This window comes from Hemicordylus capensis, chromosome 3 (genome assembly GCF_027244095.1).
Source record: "Hemicordylus capensis ecotype Gifberg chromosome 3, rHemCap1.1.pri, whole genome shotgun sequence".
In the NCBI taxonomy this organism is placed as follows: Eukaryota; Metazoa; Chordata; class Lepidosauria; order Squamata; family Cordylidae; genus Hemicordylus; species Hemicordylus capensis.
The window spans coordinates 149,924,028-149,941,234 of record NC_069659.1 but is presented as its reverse complement, the minus strand read 5'-3'; the positions used below and the strand labels follow the sequence as shown (position 1 = coordinate 149,941,234).

Sequence of the window (17,207 nt, the reverse complement as noted above, 5' to 3'; positions counted from 1 at the left end):
TGGTTACCTATGCCTTATCCACTTTACAGCTTGATTACTGCAACAAACTCTACATAGGGGCTTCCCTTGGAAGCTTCAACTTGAGCAAAATGTGTTAACTAGGGCTGTCTGGAGCTGCTTGCTGTAAAATAGCAAGTGCAGGTCAATGTAACTAAGTATAAAATGATGCACATGGGCAATAAAACCCCTAAATTTCACATGTACACTAACGGGCTTGAGCTGCCAATTACTAATCAGGAGTCAGATTTTGGAATCATGGAAGATAACTCAATGAAAATGTTCACCTAGTGATGTACAACAGGTGTGAAAGAGACAAATTCTATGCTGTAGATAATTAGGAAAGGAATACAAAAAGGCCAAAAGGATGTCAGCATCATTAACAAGTAGGATCAAGGCGGCTATGAAAGACAAGTCTTCCTTCAGAAAAACAAAGTCCCACTCAAATGGAGACAACAAAAAGGAGAACTAAGAACACTGTGCCTAGGAACAGAGGTTGCTCCTGGAACGTAAGGGCTACAAAGAAGGGAAACAGCACATTATCACAAAGGTAGTCAACTATCAGACAATGCATGAGTGAGAGTGGAATGTTAACAGTGGGTGGGAGTAGCATGCATTTTGTGTGTGTACATGCAAATATTGTAAATGAAGAATGGACACAGACCATATTATACTCAACAACAAAAACGTTGTGAATGTTCACAAGTCTCCACTTGTACAAACACTAAGAGACATTGTATCTGGCAACATTTTTACACCCCGAATTAGCATTAGTCCAGTTTAAAATACATGAACACATTTACTATTGTACTGAACAGCTATAAACAGCAATTTCATTCATATTTGCCTACTAGAAACTCTGTAAGACTATTAATTTAGCCCAATTAGCTCAGCCATAAAGTTGTTTTAACATACAATGACAGATAGATAAGTGTTTACTTTTATGAGCTTTCTAAAGCATCTTGCAGTACACTAGTCACTTAAGAACATTTCATTCAACTGTGCTACCATTCACAGTAGAGCTACTGAGTCTGACAGTTTAAAATTTTTATTTTATTTATTTAAAATATTTCTATACGACCCAACACTTGCATCTCTGGGCGGATTACAATTAAAATCATTTAAAACATTAAATCAATTAACAATTAAAATCATTTAAAACATTAAAAACATTTAAAACCCATTATTAACATTTAAAATGTTAAATCTGATTAAAAGCCTGGGCGAATAAATGTGTCTTCAGTGCCTTTTTAAAAGTTGTAAGAGATGGGGAGGCTCTTATTTCAACAGGGAGCGCATCCCAAAGTCCAGGGCCTGCAAGTGAGAAGGCCCGTTCCCGATTAGCCGCCAGATGAGTTGACGGCAGCCGCAGGTGAGCCTCTCCAGATGATCTTAGCAGGCAGTGGGGCTCATAGGAAAGAAGATGTTCTCTTAAATACCCAGGGCCTAAGCTGTTTAGGGCTTTATAGGTAATGTCCAGCTACTGGTATTTTGCCCAGAAACATATTGACAGCCAATGCAATTCCTTCAACACAGGAGTAATACAGTCTCTCCTAGATGATCCAGAGACCAACCTGGCTGCCGCGTTCTGAACCAACTGCAGCTTTCGGACTATGTACAAAGGCAGCCCCACATAGAGCTCATTGCAGTAATCCAGCCTAGATGTTACCAGCAAATGCACCACCATTTTGGGGTCGTTCATCTCAAGAAATGGACACAGCTGGCGTATCAGCCAAAGCTGATAAAAAGCACCTCTGGCCACCGCCTCAACCTGGGACACCAGGGAAAGGTTCAGATCCAGAAGCACCACCAGACTGTGCACCTGTTCCTTCCGGGGAAGTGTGACCCCATCCAGAACCAGCTGATCAAAATCGTCTCCCGAGTTTCGACTAGGGGTGGGTCCGGACCGGTTCGGACCTGGCCAGTCCGGTCCAGGTGGAGGGGGTCCCTTTAAGGGCGGGGAGGGTTTACTTACCCCTTCCGCCGCTTTGCCCCCTCCAGCGCCCGTATTTTCTGTAGAAATTGGGGCGGCAGGATACCTCCCCGCCGCCCCTTCTGCCTCCTCATTGCAAAACGCTGCAACAAGCCTTCTGCACACGCGGCGCGGCGTGCGAGCTTCACATTTACCCGACGCGATGGGTAGACCGGGCCTCCGTCTACCTGTCGCGTCGGGTAAATGTTAAGCTTGCGCGCTGCGCCGCATGCCCCTCCCCGCCCTTAAAGGGACCCCCTCCACAGTGCCGGACCGCAACTGTGTGGTTCCGTGCACACCCCTAGTTTCGACCCCGCACAATAAGTACCTCCGTCTTATCTGGATTCAGCCTCCGTTTATACCTCATGCAGCCCAATATTGCCTCCCGGCAGGCATTTAGGACAGTTATGCTTTCTCCTGATGATGTCAACATGGAGAAATAGATTTGGGTGTCATCAGCATATTGATAACACCCTTCACCAAATCTCCTGGTGATCTCTCCCAGCGGTTTCATGTAGATGTTAAACAACATTGGAGACAATACGGAGCCCTGAGGGACACCATGAGAAAGTTCAGATTTTGAAGAACAGTCTCCAAGAGACACCATCTAGGGATGTGCACAGACTGGTCTAGAGGCCATTCTAAAGGCCTCTGGACCGGTCCGGACACAGGAGCAGTTCAGCGCTGGGGGTGGACCTTTAAGAGTGGGGGAGGGTGCACTTACCCCTCCCGCTGCTTTTCCCCAGTGGCACGCCTGTTTTGTGAAGAATTTGGGGCGGCAGGGTACCTCCCTGCCACCCCTCCTGTTCCTCACCAAAAAGCTTCAGAAAGCCTGGCTGTGAAGCATTTGGGGTGGCAGGGTACCAATGATTGTCTTGAGGTAATCATTAGACCACTTCTGAAGAAGCCTGCCTTGGATCCCTCAGAGTTAAATAATTACAGGCTCCAAGCTTCCATGGTTGGGCAAGATGATAGAGAAGGTGGTGCACTCCCAGCTCCAGGCGGTCTTGGAGGAAACCAATTATCTAGACCCATTTCAAACTGGCTTTCAGGAGGGCTATGGGGTGGAGATTGCCTTGGCCGGCCTGATGGATGGTCTCCAATTCAAAGCGCAGTCAGGCTTTCTGAAGCTTTTTGATGAGGAATGGGGGGGACGGCAGGTAGGTACCCTGCTGCCCCAAATGCTTCACAAAACATGCGCGCCGGTGGGGGGGAAAGTGGCAGGAGGGGTAAATACACCCTCCCCCATCCTTAAAGAGTCCCTCTCCCCTGTGCCGGACCACAGAGGTGCGGTTCTGTGCACACCTCTAACACCAGCTGGAATCTGCCTGTGGGGTAGGATCGGAACCACTGCAAAGCAGTACCTCCCACCTCCAATCCCCTCAGATGTTCCAGAAGGATACTATGATCAATAGTAGCGAAAGCTGCTGAGAGATCCAAAAGGACCAACTGTGTCACACTTCCTCTGTCAATTCCCAATTGGAGAGCATCCATCAGGCCGGCCAAGACAGTCTGATAGTGATCCTGTCGACACTCTGGTGGAGAATTGGAATAATCAGCTCACCAGGGCAGTGGACATGATCGCTCCTAAGTGTCCTCTCCGACCCGCTTCGAAACTGGCCCCTTGGTATACGGAAGAACTACGGGGGCTGAAGCGGTGAGGCAGACGACTAGAACACAACTCGAATCTGACAGATTATTACCTAGAGCGCATTTGAAGATCTATGCTCACGCGATATATGTGACAAAGATGTAACAAAGGGGAAATCACAGGAGTCCCCACTCATGGAACACCACCCTGTTCAGAGTGAAAGAACAGATCAAGCATGTGACCAGTAATATGTGTCGGTCCCGAGACCACCTGGGATAGGTCCATGGCCGCAATGAACTCCTGAGCCTCCCGAGACAAATTTGTCCCAAAGTGAACACTGAAGTCCCACAACACCACAAGCCTGGGAGACTCCAACGCCAAGCCTGAGATCAAGTCTGTCAGCTCAGTTAGGGACTCCGTCAGGCAGCAGGGCGATCAGTACACCATCAGAAGTCCCAGTCTATCCCTGGTCCCCAAACTTAGGTACACACATTCAAGATGGTCAGACACTTCGACAGGGATCCTGGCAAGGGAGATATTGCTCTTGTAGACTACAGCCACTCCACCTCCCCGCCCACTTCCCCTCCCCTGCTCTTCAATGGAGTACCCTGGAGGAAGAACCTGGGACCAGACTGGACCACCAGTCTCACCCAACCAAGTCTCCGTAATACATACCAGATTGGCCCCTTCATCCAGAATCAGATCATGGATGATTTCAGGTTTATTCTGGACCGACCTGGCATTACAAAGGAGCAAGACGAGGCTCTGTGGGTGGATAGCATTGCTTTCCAAGGTCAAAGAGCCGACAGGACAGCCAGAAGGGGAGACAGCAATTAGGTTTCTGATTTCCCTTCCCTTGCAATGGCCTGCTGACCTGTCAACGTTACTTCTATTCCCCACTACCACTGGAATAGCTGCCCCATAATCAGTGCATACAACCCCGTCTCCCCATCTCCAGACAGACCCAGACACATTTAAACTCAACTCACTCAAGATTTCAAAGAGAGGCCCAATTATAATACCCGCCCTCCTTTACACACCCATAAGGGATCTCAAGGCAAACAACCTGGCCCTCACCCTCGATATCCCCCAAAGGGAACCAGTGGTGTTTCTATAAAGCCCAGAGCAGATGACCTGAGGAACTGCGGAGTCACCCAGGAGCTGGTCCCAATCCTGCACACATTCCCCACAGATGTTACCCAGAGGCAGTAGACCCACAGGGGAAGCAGGAGCAGGCAGGCAACAGAAGAAGGAGCTGATATACCCATGAAAACCATCCACGTTGGGAGGGCAGTCTAACCTAAAACTAAGGCCTAGGGAACCACAGCACAGCCATCTTAATATGAAGTCCCATAACTCTCTATGCCTCTTTCACACTGGAAACTAAGGGGTTAATTCCCCCAGCCCTCTCTGCCCAGGGAGGTAGCCTTTACCTCTTAAGGAGTAAATCTGCTGCAGCTGTTGAGAGAAACATAGACAAGGGGCCCATATAACTCGCTGACACCTCTAGGAAGATAAGGGAAGGGGCAACGAATGGGGAAATGGAATAGGCTATAAAGGGCGGATGCTGGGAAATTGGCACAATTTAAGGGATGGTCAGTTGTTTCGTTCTAATGTAAACAAAGGTGGATCTGCACTGATGATAGGCTTTGCATTCCTTCTAAGACTTTTGTTACACCATGATAGATGACTAAGCTATCCTCTGTGTATAAATACTTACCTGTAACTGGGGCTCTCGGTTTAGGTGAACCCCGAAAGCCTTACTTGCTAGCAGTAAAATCTCATAAGCTTTTCCCTGTGTGTGTGTATTATTTGGCGTTGTGCACCACCCAGACAAAACCGGCTTTCACGGTTATATCAGAGCTCACAACACCCACCTGGTCTCTCATCCCAGGCAGCACTGGGTGGGAAGCGGATGGACTCTTTCTCTCCTCTGCTAGGCTTCTATTCAATTTATATTAAAATCCAGTTTATATTCCCAAGAGATGGCCCCAGAACAAAGTTAGCCTGCTTCTTGCCCTTACTCCTTTTTCTTTGCATGCATTGGGAACTGGAGGCTTAGAATAGGAACACAGTCAGCAACAGAACTTGGTTTCTGACATTCAAGAGGGAAAGGTAAATCCTAGTCTCGAATAGGGTCAGATAGGAGTTTGATCAGTGGGAAATCCACCTGGAAATAGAAGGCTCTCCCACTGCTAAGCTAACTTGGGTCTCAGAAAAAGTCCAGTTTCCAGTGAACAATGAAAATGTGAATGACCTGAAAGCATTGAAGGCCACTAGAAGCCAAACCCTATTCAAGGCGCTTCAGTGTGTAATCACTCTCAGCAAGTCCCTTTGAGTGTGCAGATTGGGAACAATAGCACCCTTTTGTCCTATCATCCGACTAGGCACCAGGTTTTGCACCTTTTAAAACCTGTCACCTGAGCAGAGACTGAACCTCCAACTCCTTTCCTGCCTTTGTAGGCTTTAACCTAGGAAACCCTTACAGAAGACTCGGTCTTTCTTCAGTCACCACATGCCCTTGAAGATCTTGCCAGGTAAGTAAAGTTGTGCCATCAAGTCGGTGTTGACTCCTGGTGACCACAGAGCCATGTGGTTTTATTTGGTTGAATACAGGAGGAGTTTACCATTACCATCTCTCACACAGTATGAGATTATGCTTTTCAGCATCTTCCTGTATCGCTGCTGCCCGATATAGATATTTCCCATAGTCTGGGAAACATACCGGCAGGGATTCGAACTGGCAACCTCTTTCTCCCCAGGGAAGTTACTTCCCCGGGGGTTGCCATATTCTGGCTTTCCAATTCCAGGTGCCTAATTTGTATATTATTAAAATGGGCTTGAAAATAATTTTGCATATGTGAAATATTGTTTTTAGAATATTGTTTTAAAATTTTAAATTGTGTTTTACATTTCTTGCTTTTAAATTTCTTGCTTTTGTTTTTAATTAATGTTGTAAAACTCCCAGAAACATACATTTTGGGCGGTGTAAAAATATGCAGTAAATTAGCAGCTGCACTTTCCAGTTGACTTTTATTTGCTCGGGGTTGCACTAGATCTGACTCCCTACTTTCTGATTATTAGAAAATGTAGTACTCAGCAGAGATCAATCTACAGGGTCTAAACGGAATAACTGACTACCATTAACTGTAAAGAGAGCATAATGCAAGATGTTTCCCCAAAACTAGAAGTACCCTAGTAAATACATATACTGGCAAAAAAAAACCCCTTTTCAGACTGAACATACAAATTTTAACAGCCATGCTGTGTACACAAAGGAACTAAAGTAAGTGTATGGTATTTAACCCTCAGTAATTCCAAAGGCCATTAAAAGTCACTTTTACTATGCACAATTTTAATGACTAGTGAGCAAGTTGTACCTACGAGCTATTACATTTCCAATTCTCTTAGGTACTAGAACCATTGTTGGTCTGAAGCCAACAAGCAAAAAGTAGATGCCACCCTACAGAATTTCCCATTAATCAACATCTGTAAAGAACCTAGACAAAAATAAATAACCTATTTGAAAAGGTTTCACACTTGACTTCTTTTTTTCCTTTTATGTATTTTGCTAATTCTTGCAAACAACCATACGTATGGTAAAATCTCATTTGAATGTTTACCCCCTCACCTTCTACTCTTAATTACAGATCAATCATGTCTGCATAACCAAGACATACACTTGGGTCATTTTTAAAAACAAAAAAGGTGCAACAACAGAGAGCTTGCTATAAATGCACATATCTATATACAGCTATCACTCAAACCTTTACAAGTAAGACTTTCAGCAAGGTAAGAGCAGCAGAATTTAAAATGCTATACTCATTCCAAAAGGCATTTATAGTGCTAACAGTAGACACTAAAGTGTTCAATATGTGTCAAACAATTTCTGAAACACTACCAAATGTCATTAAATTAATTAAGAAATCAAATGAAAAAATTCAACATTTACCAGGAATGAATGGATCAATATTCCAGAGTCTTCTCTCATCAAACTATGTGCTGAAAATTCCAAAGCATTATTTTCTCTTTGATGCTTGCAGATATAGGAACAGTTTCTCTCAATAACGGTACGGATACCTTTAAAGAGAACCACACTAGTAGCGCAACCCATTCCAAATACATTGAAGCTTGCATTTCTAGCAAACTAATCTATTTGCAAAATAGATTCCTTTGCTTCACAAAGGATAGTCTTCTGAACCATCTTCATCAAGTCCAGCAGTTAATATCTACCAAGATTTAATGCAAGCCTGCTCAGCAGAGTGATGGAAATCCTGGTGGTTTCAATGAGAGCCACACCTCACAGTGTCTCACTCTCTCAAATATGATGCTCTCTCACACACACTATTAATATAGATAGATTGCAAAGTAATATTAAGCAAATTGTCTCGATTCCCATTTGCCAAATATCCTCAAATCTTATTCAAGCAGACAAGGATACTGCAGTTTCTGCTGCCAGGCACAAAGAATCCTCATCTGCTGCAAGAAAAGACTCTCCCAGAATGCTTAGCTTAGAATTCGTACCAGCAGACGATGTTTCTTTTCTTGACCTAAATGTGTGCATGTGTGTGTGTGTGTGTGTTTAGTTCTGCACTGAAAAAGATCAACAAGAAACCCCCTCCCTTCCATACACGCAAGATAAAAATTCAGGAGACATGTCCCACCTACTGCTGCTATGGAAACACTTTAACACGTTATAGTACAAGCCTATTTCAAATAAGCATATATGCCTGTACTGCTAAAAAGGAAGCCACCAGGGAATATAAGATTGACCCTATTTTTCCATCCTCCTCATGAAGGAATGCTAGAACGACACAGCTGAATAACTTTTATATTTATACAGCCCTCTGAAAACGGTTTTGGTGCAATGCCAAATCCACCTACTACAGAGTAAGCCCCACTGAAATCAGAGGGAATTACTTCTGAGTAAATATGCTTAAGATTCTGCTGTAAGACTTGTGAGCAAACATATTTAGAATCAGCAGATAGGTATGAATATAGCATACACCCAGCCAGCACACAAAATGCTGTCAAAAAGGGTGATGGACACCAGTGCTAGGGGGTGTGGAAGAAACGGAGTTGGGACCAAGTGTGGTGCTCAGCTCAAACAGATAGGCAGCAGCAGGAGTGCTGCTTCCAACTTTCCTACACCTCCAGTGAAATTTAACAAAGGTTTCCCAAAAATTCAGAAAATGGCTCTACAAACGATCACTAATGTGGGTTTATTTCTTGTAACCATGCTAAGCGGCCCAACCCCAGTCTTTACCTCCCAGGAAAGGCCCATATGCAACCCCAGGCTGCCTTGCTCTGCCCTGCTCCAGACAAGCCCGCACTGCACTCACTTCCCAACCATTGGTCCCCATTACAAAGAGGGTGGGCTTTCCTGGAACAAACTCCTCAGTTCTTCCCATCTGCTTTTAGAGTTCTCTGGACACACTTGGCTCCCTGCAGATGGTGAAAAGCTCAATGCTAATTGCATCTCCCCTATTGCAGTCTCTCACCAAGCACTATTAACTACCTACCCATTCCTATACGAGCAGAAAGCAACACTAATGCCTACTGCAGAAGCTGAGACACACTGAATGGACCCCAAATGGGGAGTGAAGTAATGCAATGACAGGATTAACTACAAATCAGTAGTTAATCCTTTAACTTGTGGGAGGCCACAGGCAAGAGAGATTGTCGTTTAGATGATCACAAAAAGGCAATCCAACAGTAACTGCATACCTGCGCAAATGGAAGATAGACTGACAAGACACAAGGACCAAATCAGACATGACTTCAAATTCTGCAATTCTGATTTCACACTTAAAAAACAATAATATAGCAGTTATGGAGAGGCTAACCCTTCCCCTGTGCCAATATCCCAATTAATCTCCTCAGAGATACTGTTTACTTGTTCAGGACAAAATAATCCATTTTTGCTCTCAGGGGGGTACATAAATAGGTTCTACTTTCCCTAAGGAGAACCTTCAGGTGAGAGTTAATCAGAAAAACACAGGGGGAAGGGCTAACCTCCCCTACCTCAAACTGCAGTGCCTTGCTCCCCAATCCATGGGTGCTATTTTAACTTTAACTGTGGGAAGAAATCCTGATCTCCTGTGTCACATCTAGTTTGCCCTTAAAACAGGAAAATGTTTACAACCCTTCCTTCACTTCACACAAAAATGCATTGATGGGAAAAGTAAGTGAAGTTGCTCACAAACCTTGTAATAGTCAACATATTATTTTAAGTACTGAAGAAAGAAATGTATTCCAGCTTACAAAGTTATCGCTTTGAAATAGCTATCAAGTCTATTTATATTTAAGAAAACTGATCTTGTGGTAAAGTGTACTGTCGAGTCAGTGTCAACTCCTGGCAACCATAGGGCCCTGTGGTTGTCTTTGGTAGAATACACGAGGGGTTTACCATTGCCATCTCCCGCACAGTATGCATCTCCAAATAGGGCTGAGAGAGACTCATGCCTGCAACCCTTCAGAAGCCACTGCCAGTGTGGGTAGACAATACTGAGCTAAATGGACCAATGGTCTGACTCAGCATTATGCAGCTTTTCTATGTTCCTAGAAGTCAGTTTTTGAATAAGTGTAATAAAATATCAAGCTAATTAGTGGAGCAAAATACAACACTGGGATAGTACAACACACTTATCTAACTTTACCTCCTTGATCTATCTGGATTTATATCTTATTCGATAGCATGAACAGAGGAAACGATAATCCTTTAGTTGGACTCCCACAATTATGCAGTCAAGATTACCACATTTGGGGAAATCAGTGGGGTCAGTGCACCCACAGTGCAATGGATGAGCCTCACCCTGGGAAAACCTCCTTTGGTTATATCCAATATTGGATGGCTGTTATATAGCTGGCCATTACAGGGGAAGGGAAACCAGTAATTTAGTAACTGTTTCCACTTCCGGCTGCCCTGTCAGCTCTCTGATCTTGGGGAGCAGTTCCAACTACCCACAGAACCTGGCTTTGCCCCTCTGCAATGCCAGGTAGGTTCAGAATAAGACCAAAATAATCCATGACTTGAGCATGGATGAGAGAGCCGGCCTGGCTTGTATAACTGAGACCTGGATGGGGGAGGCTAGTGGCGCAGTTTGGGCCCAGCTTCTCCCATCAGGCTACTCAGTTGTAGAGCAGGCTAGGAGAAGTGGGGGGAGGGGTGGAGTGGCTGTGGTCCATAAGAATATCATCTCCCTTACCAAGGCCCCTCTAAGACAGTTGACTTATATTGAGTGTGTGTTCTTCTAGGCTGGGAATTAGGGATAGATTGGGAATTCTGTTGGTGTACCATCCACCCCGCTGCCCAACTGACTCCCTAACTGAGCTGACGGAGCTGGTCTCAGAGTTGGTGTTAGAGTCACCCAGACTTTTAGTGCTGGGGGACCTTCAATATCCACTGTGAGGCTGACTTGTCTGATGCAGCTCAGGAGTTCATAGTGGCCATAACAACTATAGGCCTATCCCAACTAGTTTCAGGACCAACTAATGTTGGCAGCCACACACTCAATTTGGTCTTTTCTTCGGATCAGGGGGGTGACCCGTGGTTTCCCCATTGTCATGGATGAACCACTAACCTGGTTACAGTTGGTTTCACAGCCACAACCCAGCCCTGCAGATGGGGAGGACCTATTAAGATGGTCCGCCCGAGACGGCTACTGGACCCATTAGGATTCCAAAGAGCCTTGGAGGGTTTTGATGTTGGTCCTGCCAGTGACTCTGTCAATGCCCTGATGGGAACCTGGAATAGGGTACTCACCAGGGCAGTAGACATGATCGCTCCTAAGTGTCCCTTCCAAACTGCTTTAAAAGTGGCCCCTTGGTATACAGAGGAGTTATGGGGTCTGAAGCAGAAAAGAAGGCAACTAGAACACAAATGGAGGAGAACCTGGCTCAAAATTGACAGGACACAGCATAGAGCCCATTTGAAGGTTTATGCGGAGGCGGTGCATGCAGCAAACACACAATTGGGGTCTGCATGCATTGCTTATGCAGGCGCGCTTTCAGCAGAGCTGTCCCAGGATGTGAGGAGTTTGATTCAGGCTCCTTCCATTTCAAACCAGTCCTAGGAGACTTCTGCTGTGATGATTTTAATGGGTTCTTTGTGGACAAAATCTCTTGTATTTGGGCCGACTTGGATTCCACTATTTCTGCAAAGCCAATGAAGGGAGTGTCCAGCAATCTCTCTTGCAGTATTAGATTGGATCAGTTTCAATCTGTGATGCCTGAGGACATTGGATCAGTTTCAATCTGTGATGCCTGAGGACAAGCTGCTTGGGGTGATGTGGCCTACCACTTGCTCTCTGGATCTTGCCCAACTTAGCTGCTTCTATCTATCAAGGAAATTGTTGGAGATGGCCTAGTTAATATCATTAACTCATCGCTGAGGGAGGGTAGGATGCTTCCTTGTTTGAAGGAGACTATGATTATACCACTTCCTAAGAAGCCTTCCCTAGATTCCTCTATAATGGATAGTTATAGGCCGGTCTCCAATCTCCCATGGTGAGGCAAGGTTATTAAGAGAGTGGTGGTTAACCAGCTCCAGGCAGTTTTGGAGGAAACCAATTATCTAGACCCATTTCAAACTGGCTTTAGCATGGGCTATGGGCTTGAGTCTGACTTGGCCGGCCTGATGGATGACCTGTACCAGGGAATCGACAGAGGGAGTGTGACTCTGCTGTTTTTTTCGGATCTCTCATAAGCATTCAATACCATCAACCATGGTATCCTTCTAGATCACCTGAGGAAGTTGGAGATAGGAGGCACTGCATTGTAGTGCTTCCGCTCCTATCTCTCAGGAAGATTCCGGATGGTGGAGCTTGGTGATGGTTCCTATTTGAAACGGAAGCTATTATATGGAGTCCCTCAGGGCTCCATTCTGTCACCAATGCTTTTTAACATCTACATGAAACCTCTGGGCAAGGTCATCAGGAGATTTGGTGCAGGGTGTTATCAGTATGCTGACAATATCCAAATCTATTTCTCCTTATCATCATCATCAGGAAATGGCATCCACTCCCTAAATGCCTGCCTACGGGCATTAATGGGCTGGATGGAGGATAACAAATTGAAGCTGAATCCAAGCAAGATGGAGATGCTTATTGTGGTGGATTGGAATCTGAGAGATGAGTTAGATCTTCCTGTGCTGGGTGGGGTTACACTTTGCTAGAAGCAACAGATACACAGCCTGGGAGTGCTCTTGGATCCAGACCTCACCCTGGTATCTCAGCTGGAGTCTATGGCCAGAAGCGCTTTCTATCAACTACAGCTGATTCAACAGCTGCATCCATTTCTTGAAGAGAACGATCTCAAAACAGTGGTGCATCAGCTGGTAACCTCCAGGGTCGACTATTGCAATGCGCTCTTCATAGGGCTGTTTTTGTACGTAGTTCGGAAACTTCAGTTAGTTCAAAATGCAGCAGCCAGTCTGGTCTCTGGGGCAACCTGTAGTGACCATATTATGCCTGCTTTAAAACAGTTGCACTGGCTGCTATGTTTCTGGGCAAAATACAAAGTGCTGGTTATTACCTTTAAAGCTCTGAATGTCTTGGGTTTGGGCTACCTTAGGGAGCTCCTTCTTTGATGAGGAACAAAGTTCCAACAAAGGAAAGGAATCTTGGGGTCGTGGTGGACAGCTCGTTGAAAGTGTCAACTCAATTTGCAGCAGCTGTGAAAAAGGCCAATTTCATGGACTAGGGCCGGGGAGACCCGAGTTCAAATCCCCATTCAGCCTTGATACTAGCTGGGTGACTCTGGGCCAGTCACTTTGCTCTCAGCCTAGCCTACTTCACAGGGTTGTTGTGAGGAGAAACTCAAGTATGTAGTATACTGCTCTGGGCTCCTTGGAGGAAGAGCGGGATATAAATGTAAAAATAAATAAATAAATAAATAAATAAGAGTGAGTGAGTAAATAAATAAATGAAATGAAATGAAATGAAATGAAATGAGGGAGGGGACTGAAAATAAAACTGCTAATATTATAATGCCCTTATACAAAACTATGGTGCAGCCACACCTGGAGCACTGTGTACAATTCTGGTCACATCTAAAAAAGGACATTGTAGAACGGAAAAGGTGCAGAAGAGGGCAACCAAGATGACCAGGGGCCTAGAGCACCTTCTTTATGATGCAAGGCTATAACACCTGGGGCTATTTAGTTTAGAAAAAAGATGACTGCAGGGAGACATGATAGAGGTCTATAAAATTATGCATGGTGTGGAGAAAGCAGATAGAGATAAATTCTTCTCCCTCTCACATAACACTAGAACCAGGGATCATCCCATGAAACTGATTGCCAGGAAATTTAGGACCAACAAACGTAGGTACTTTTTCACAAAATGCAGCATCAACTTGTGGAATTCTCTGCCACAAGATGTGGTGACAGCCGACAACCTGGATGGCTTTAAGAGGGGTTTGGATAACTTCATGGAGGAGAGGTCTATAAACGGCTACTAGTCGGAGGGCTATAGGCCACCTCCAGCCTCAAAAGCAGGATGCCTCTGAGTACCAGTTGCAGAGGAGTAACAACAGGAGAGAGGGCTTTCACAACTACAGGCGCGCACACACCCAGCCACCTATCGCAACGTGAGATGGCGCAGAACCAAAGGCAGAATCATTAACAGAAAAATAAACTTATCTGTCTCTCAGGAAGAGATGCCTCAGTCTCCGATAAGGCTTTTGAGTTCACCCATACAGCACTTTACGCACACCTTGACCAGCCAAGTCCATCTTTTATTTCTTAAAGAGCACACCCACTTGATTGGTTCATGTAAACATGAAGTTCTTTGTTACACGCGGGCTTCAGCCCCTGCAGTCAGGGCACTTGACTTGTGCATTGCCCCAGGATAGGTTTCTAGGAACAAAACCCCCTGGCCTAGCCACATGGCCTCGGGATCAGACTCAGGATCACATTTGGAATTCGACTCCACATGGATTTTTGCCCTGCTGGTTCTCAGGGGTTCGAGTTGTAGCTCTCAGCTGGTCACCCTTTCTTCTTCTTCCTGCTTTTCTGTTGCCTCCCCAGCCCCATCTGACCCCTGCAAGGAAGTCTACCTGCACACCCAACTTGCAAGTGTATCTGACACACCAACAAACCAGGACTGGTAATACTAACTGCCTATCCCTTTAAATCTCCTTGCTCTCCTTCTGTCCTCTTTGAAGCTGTATTTTGGTCCTTCCTCAAGCAAAGCCTTAAGCTAATTCATTGACAATTGGGACCTTAAGCTGCAACACCTCTAACGTGAGACTAGTTAATACTCTTAGTTAAGATTTTATTGCTTCCTCATCTTGCCTAATCAATCTTTTCTTCTTTTCCTGTACTCCAATAATCTCTAAATAAATCTGATCACATTTCTGACTCCTCCTCATTTTGCAGACGAAAACTTTATGCAAATTTATTCTGTGATGAACTGTTCCACCTAGTCACACTGATTCCCCACGTTAGTCCAAAAGCCCAGTTTGAGTGTAGCCAGCACCCCGGAATAGTTTCACTAATGGGGGAGGGATGAAAGTGGACAGAAACAAACTAGGAGCCTAGGTAACTGAGCAGAGGACGATGGAAGAGGACAAATCCAATGAATTGTGGAGGGGAGAGAGTGAAGAAAAAGCTTATACTCCCGCTTTATTCCAATAGTGTCTGTTTATTAGCACATACAGATAGGAAGCATCTTAACATAAAATTATCGCAGTACAGATTTATGCACAGATAGCTCCATAAACCCACCCATATTTATGTTTACTGAGAAGCTCAGTAAATTCAGCCAAGTTTAGATTTACTGAGCTTGTACAGAATGTAGCGCTAGATGGAGGTTTTCCAGCTTCTCTGTCCACTATTATCTAGAGCACGAGTTGCCAGCCTTTTACTAGCCAAAAAACTAGAATGCACAGTGGCAAAATACCACACATTTAGGCAATTCAAGATTGTATACAGTGCAAATACAAACACACCACTCACTAGTTCAGTGGTTTCCAATGTTTATTATTAAAATACATACTACAATAAAGACAATGTATTATCTTAGCACAGGCAGAATTTGGCCAGCTCTTTTCTCAAATCAGCAGACTTGTTTTGAGCATACTAAAAAAGGGGGCAACTTTTCCCTTAAAACAGCAGTTTCATCTTTTAGAGCCTGGCACAGCTCTTTTGTAACACAAGATGTTGAACACAGTTACTGTGCTAGCTATTTCTAGTATAGATGTTTCCGCCTAGCTCCCATCAGACATCCAAGCAGTGGGGGTGGGGGGGAAGGTGTACTGATTGGTGGGGAGATTCTATTCAGAATGGGAAGGGTGGAGAAGGAGGACAGGAGGACAGGCGGGAGAAAAAAGCATATTGATTGATGAGGAGACATCCTATTCAGATTGCAGAAGGGAAGACAAGAAGATCATTGGTGACTTGACTCAGCAACATGGTTTTGTGGCCTCGTGCATAGTTATTCCGCGGTCACGGTGGGGGGGGGAGCAGATGAGGATGTACAGGAGAGAAGGTCTGCTTTGTGATGTCTCAGCAATACTCAATAGGAGGGGAGGGAAGTACACAGAACAAGAGAAATGGGAGCTACAGGAGCTGCATTTATAAATCTAAATACAGGTAGCCACATATTGTTCAGGAGATGCTGGCTGGCCACCCTGTGAAAGAGCCTACACACTTGAAATATTTCAAGCCATTATAGTGACATACTATAGAAACCTGGAAACTGCAAGAGCTATTTCACTGTACTTTGTTTGTATATAAGATTCCATGCAGATGAAAATCAAGACTTTCACTTCCAATGGTGTATATTTTATTACACAGAAATTGTTCAGACAAATTTTATTTTAAAAGAGAGAGAAAGATACAAAGAGCTCCATGATTTGAGTTCTGTCTGCTACTAGAATATGCACCAACAAGTTCAGTTTATGATGCACCAGTTTAAAAAAAAAGAAGAAGAGGTAAAACCGCTAAGGTTAAACCAATATTTCATTTAAAAGGAGTATAAACCTTAAGTCTTCACAACTTAAATTGCAGCCTTATTTTAAAATGCATTCTTATTACTCCATCTAGTGGTTGTAGTATACCCATTTAAAGTCATGTGTAGTGCAATCCTACACATATTTAACTCTAATGGAAGTACCAGCTGAGTTCAGTGCTAACAGGAATGCAACCTTAACATTTATTCCAAAGACACACTAACTAAATGAATGCTGTATTTAAAATAAGTAAAAGAACTGCACACTATATAAAACAATCAATCACATAAATAGAATGTTGTATAATAATTCAACTATTTTAATAGTGTACAAAACAAGTCTTCAGCCAGCTTATGCTGCCACTAAAATGTCCAAGTGCAAATTAGCCTCTGTTCCTTGTTTAAAGTGACTTTGGTAGCATGTCACTTTAAACAAGCAGACTCGTTTTGTGATAGTATAAGGATGCAATGCACAGCTATTGTGTGTAGGGATGTGCACGAATAACTTCGGCGCCGGTGAGGGTAGTTCTTTAAAGGCGGGGGAGGGTGTACTCACCCCTCTCGCCGCATTTCCCGCCGGAGCTCTGTTACCTTTAAGCCCCTCTGGGCGGCAGCGTTCCTCCCTGCCGCCCAGTTTCCCCCATCGGCCGGAAGTGGCCGGAAGTAGTGAGCGTGCGTACGCCCATTACATGCG

At 44.6% G+C, this 17,207-nt stretch overlaps 1 protein-coding gene across 10 annotated transcripts in view; it reads right to left on the bottom strand.

Annotated features, from left to right (window-relative positions):
• DOCK9 (dedicator of cytokinesis 9) overlaps window positions 1–17,207 on the bottom strand; it is a 234,727-nt gene that overhangs the window by 198,170 nt on the left and 19,350 nt on the right. For 3 of the 10 annotated variants that reach the window (XM_053304831.1, XM_053304834.1, XM_053304850.1), the window contains exon 1: window positions 7,513–8,105. The exons of 5 other annotated variants lie outside the window; for them this stretch is intronic. In XM_053304831.1, coding sequence (XP_053160806.1) covers window positions 7,513–7,674 — 162 coding nt within the window. In that variant the 5' untranslated portion in view covers window positions 7,675–8,105. Of the gene's footprint in view, window positions 1–7,512; window positions 8,106–17,207 lie in introns of those variants that run through there. 2 more of the 10 variants (XM_053304839.1, XM_053304847.1) reach the window with 1 other exon arrangement.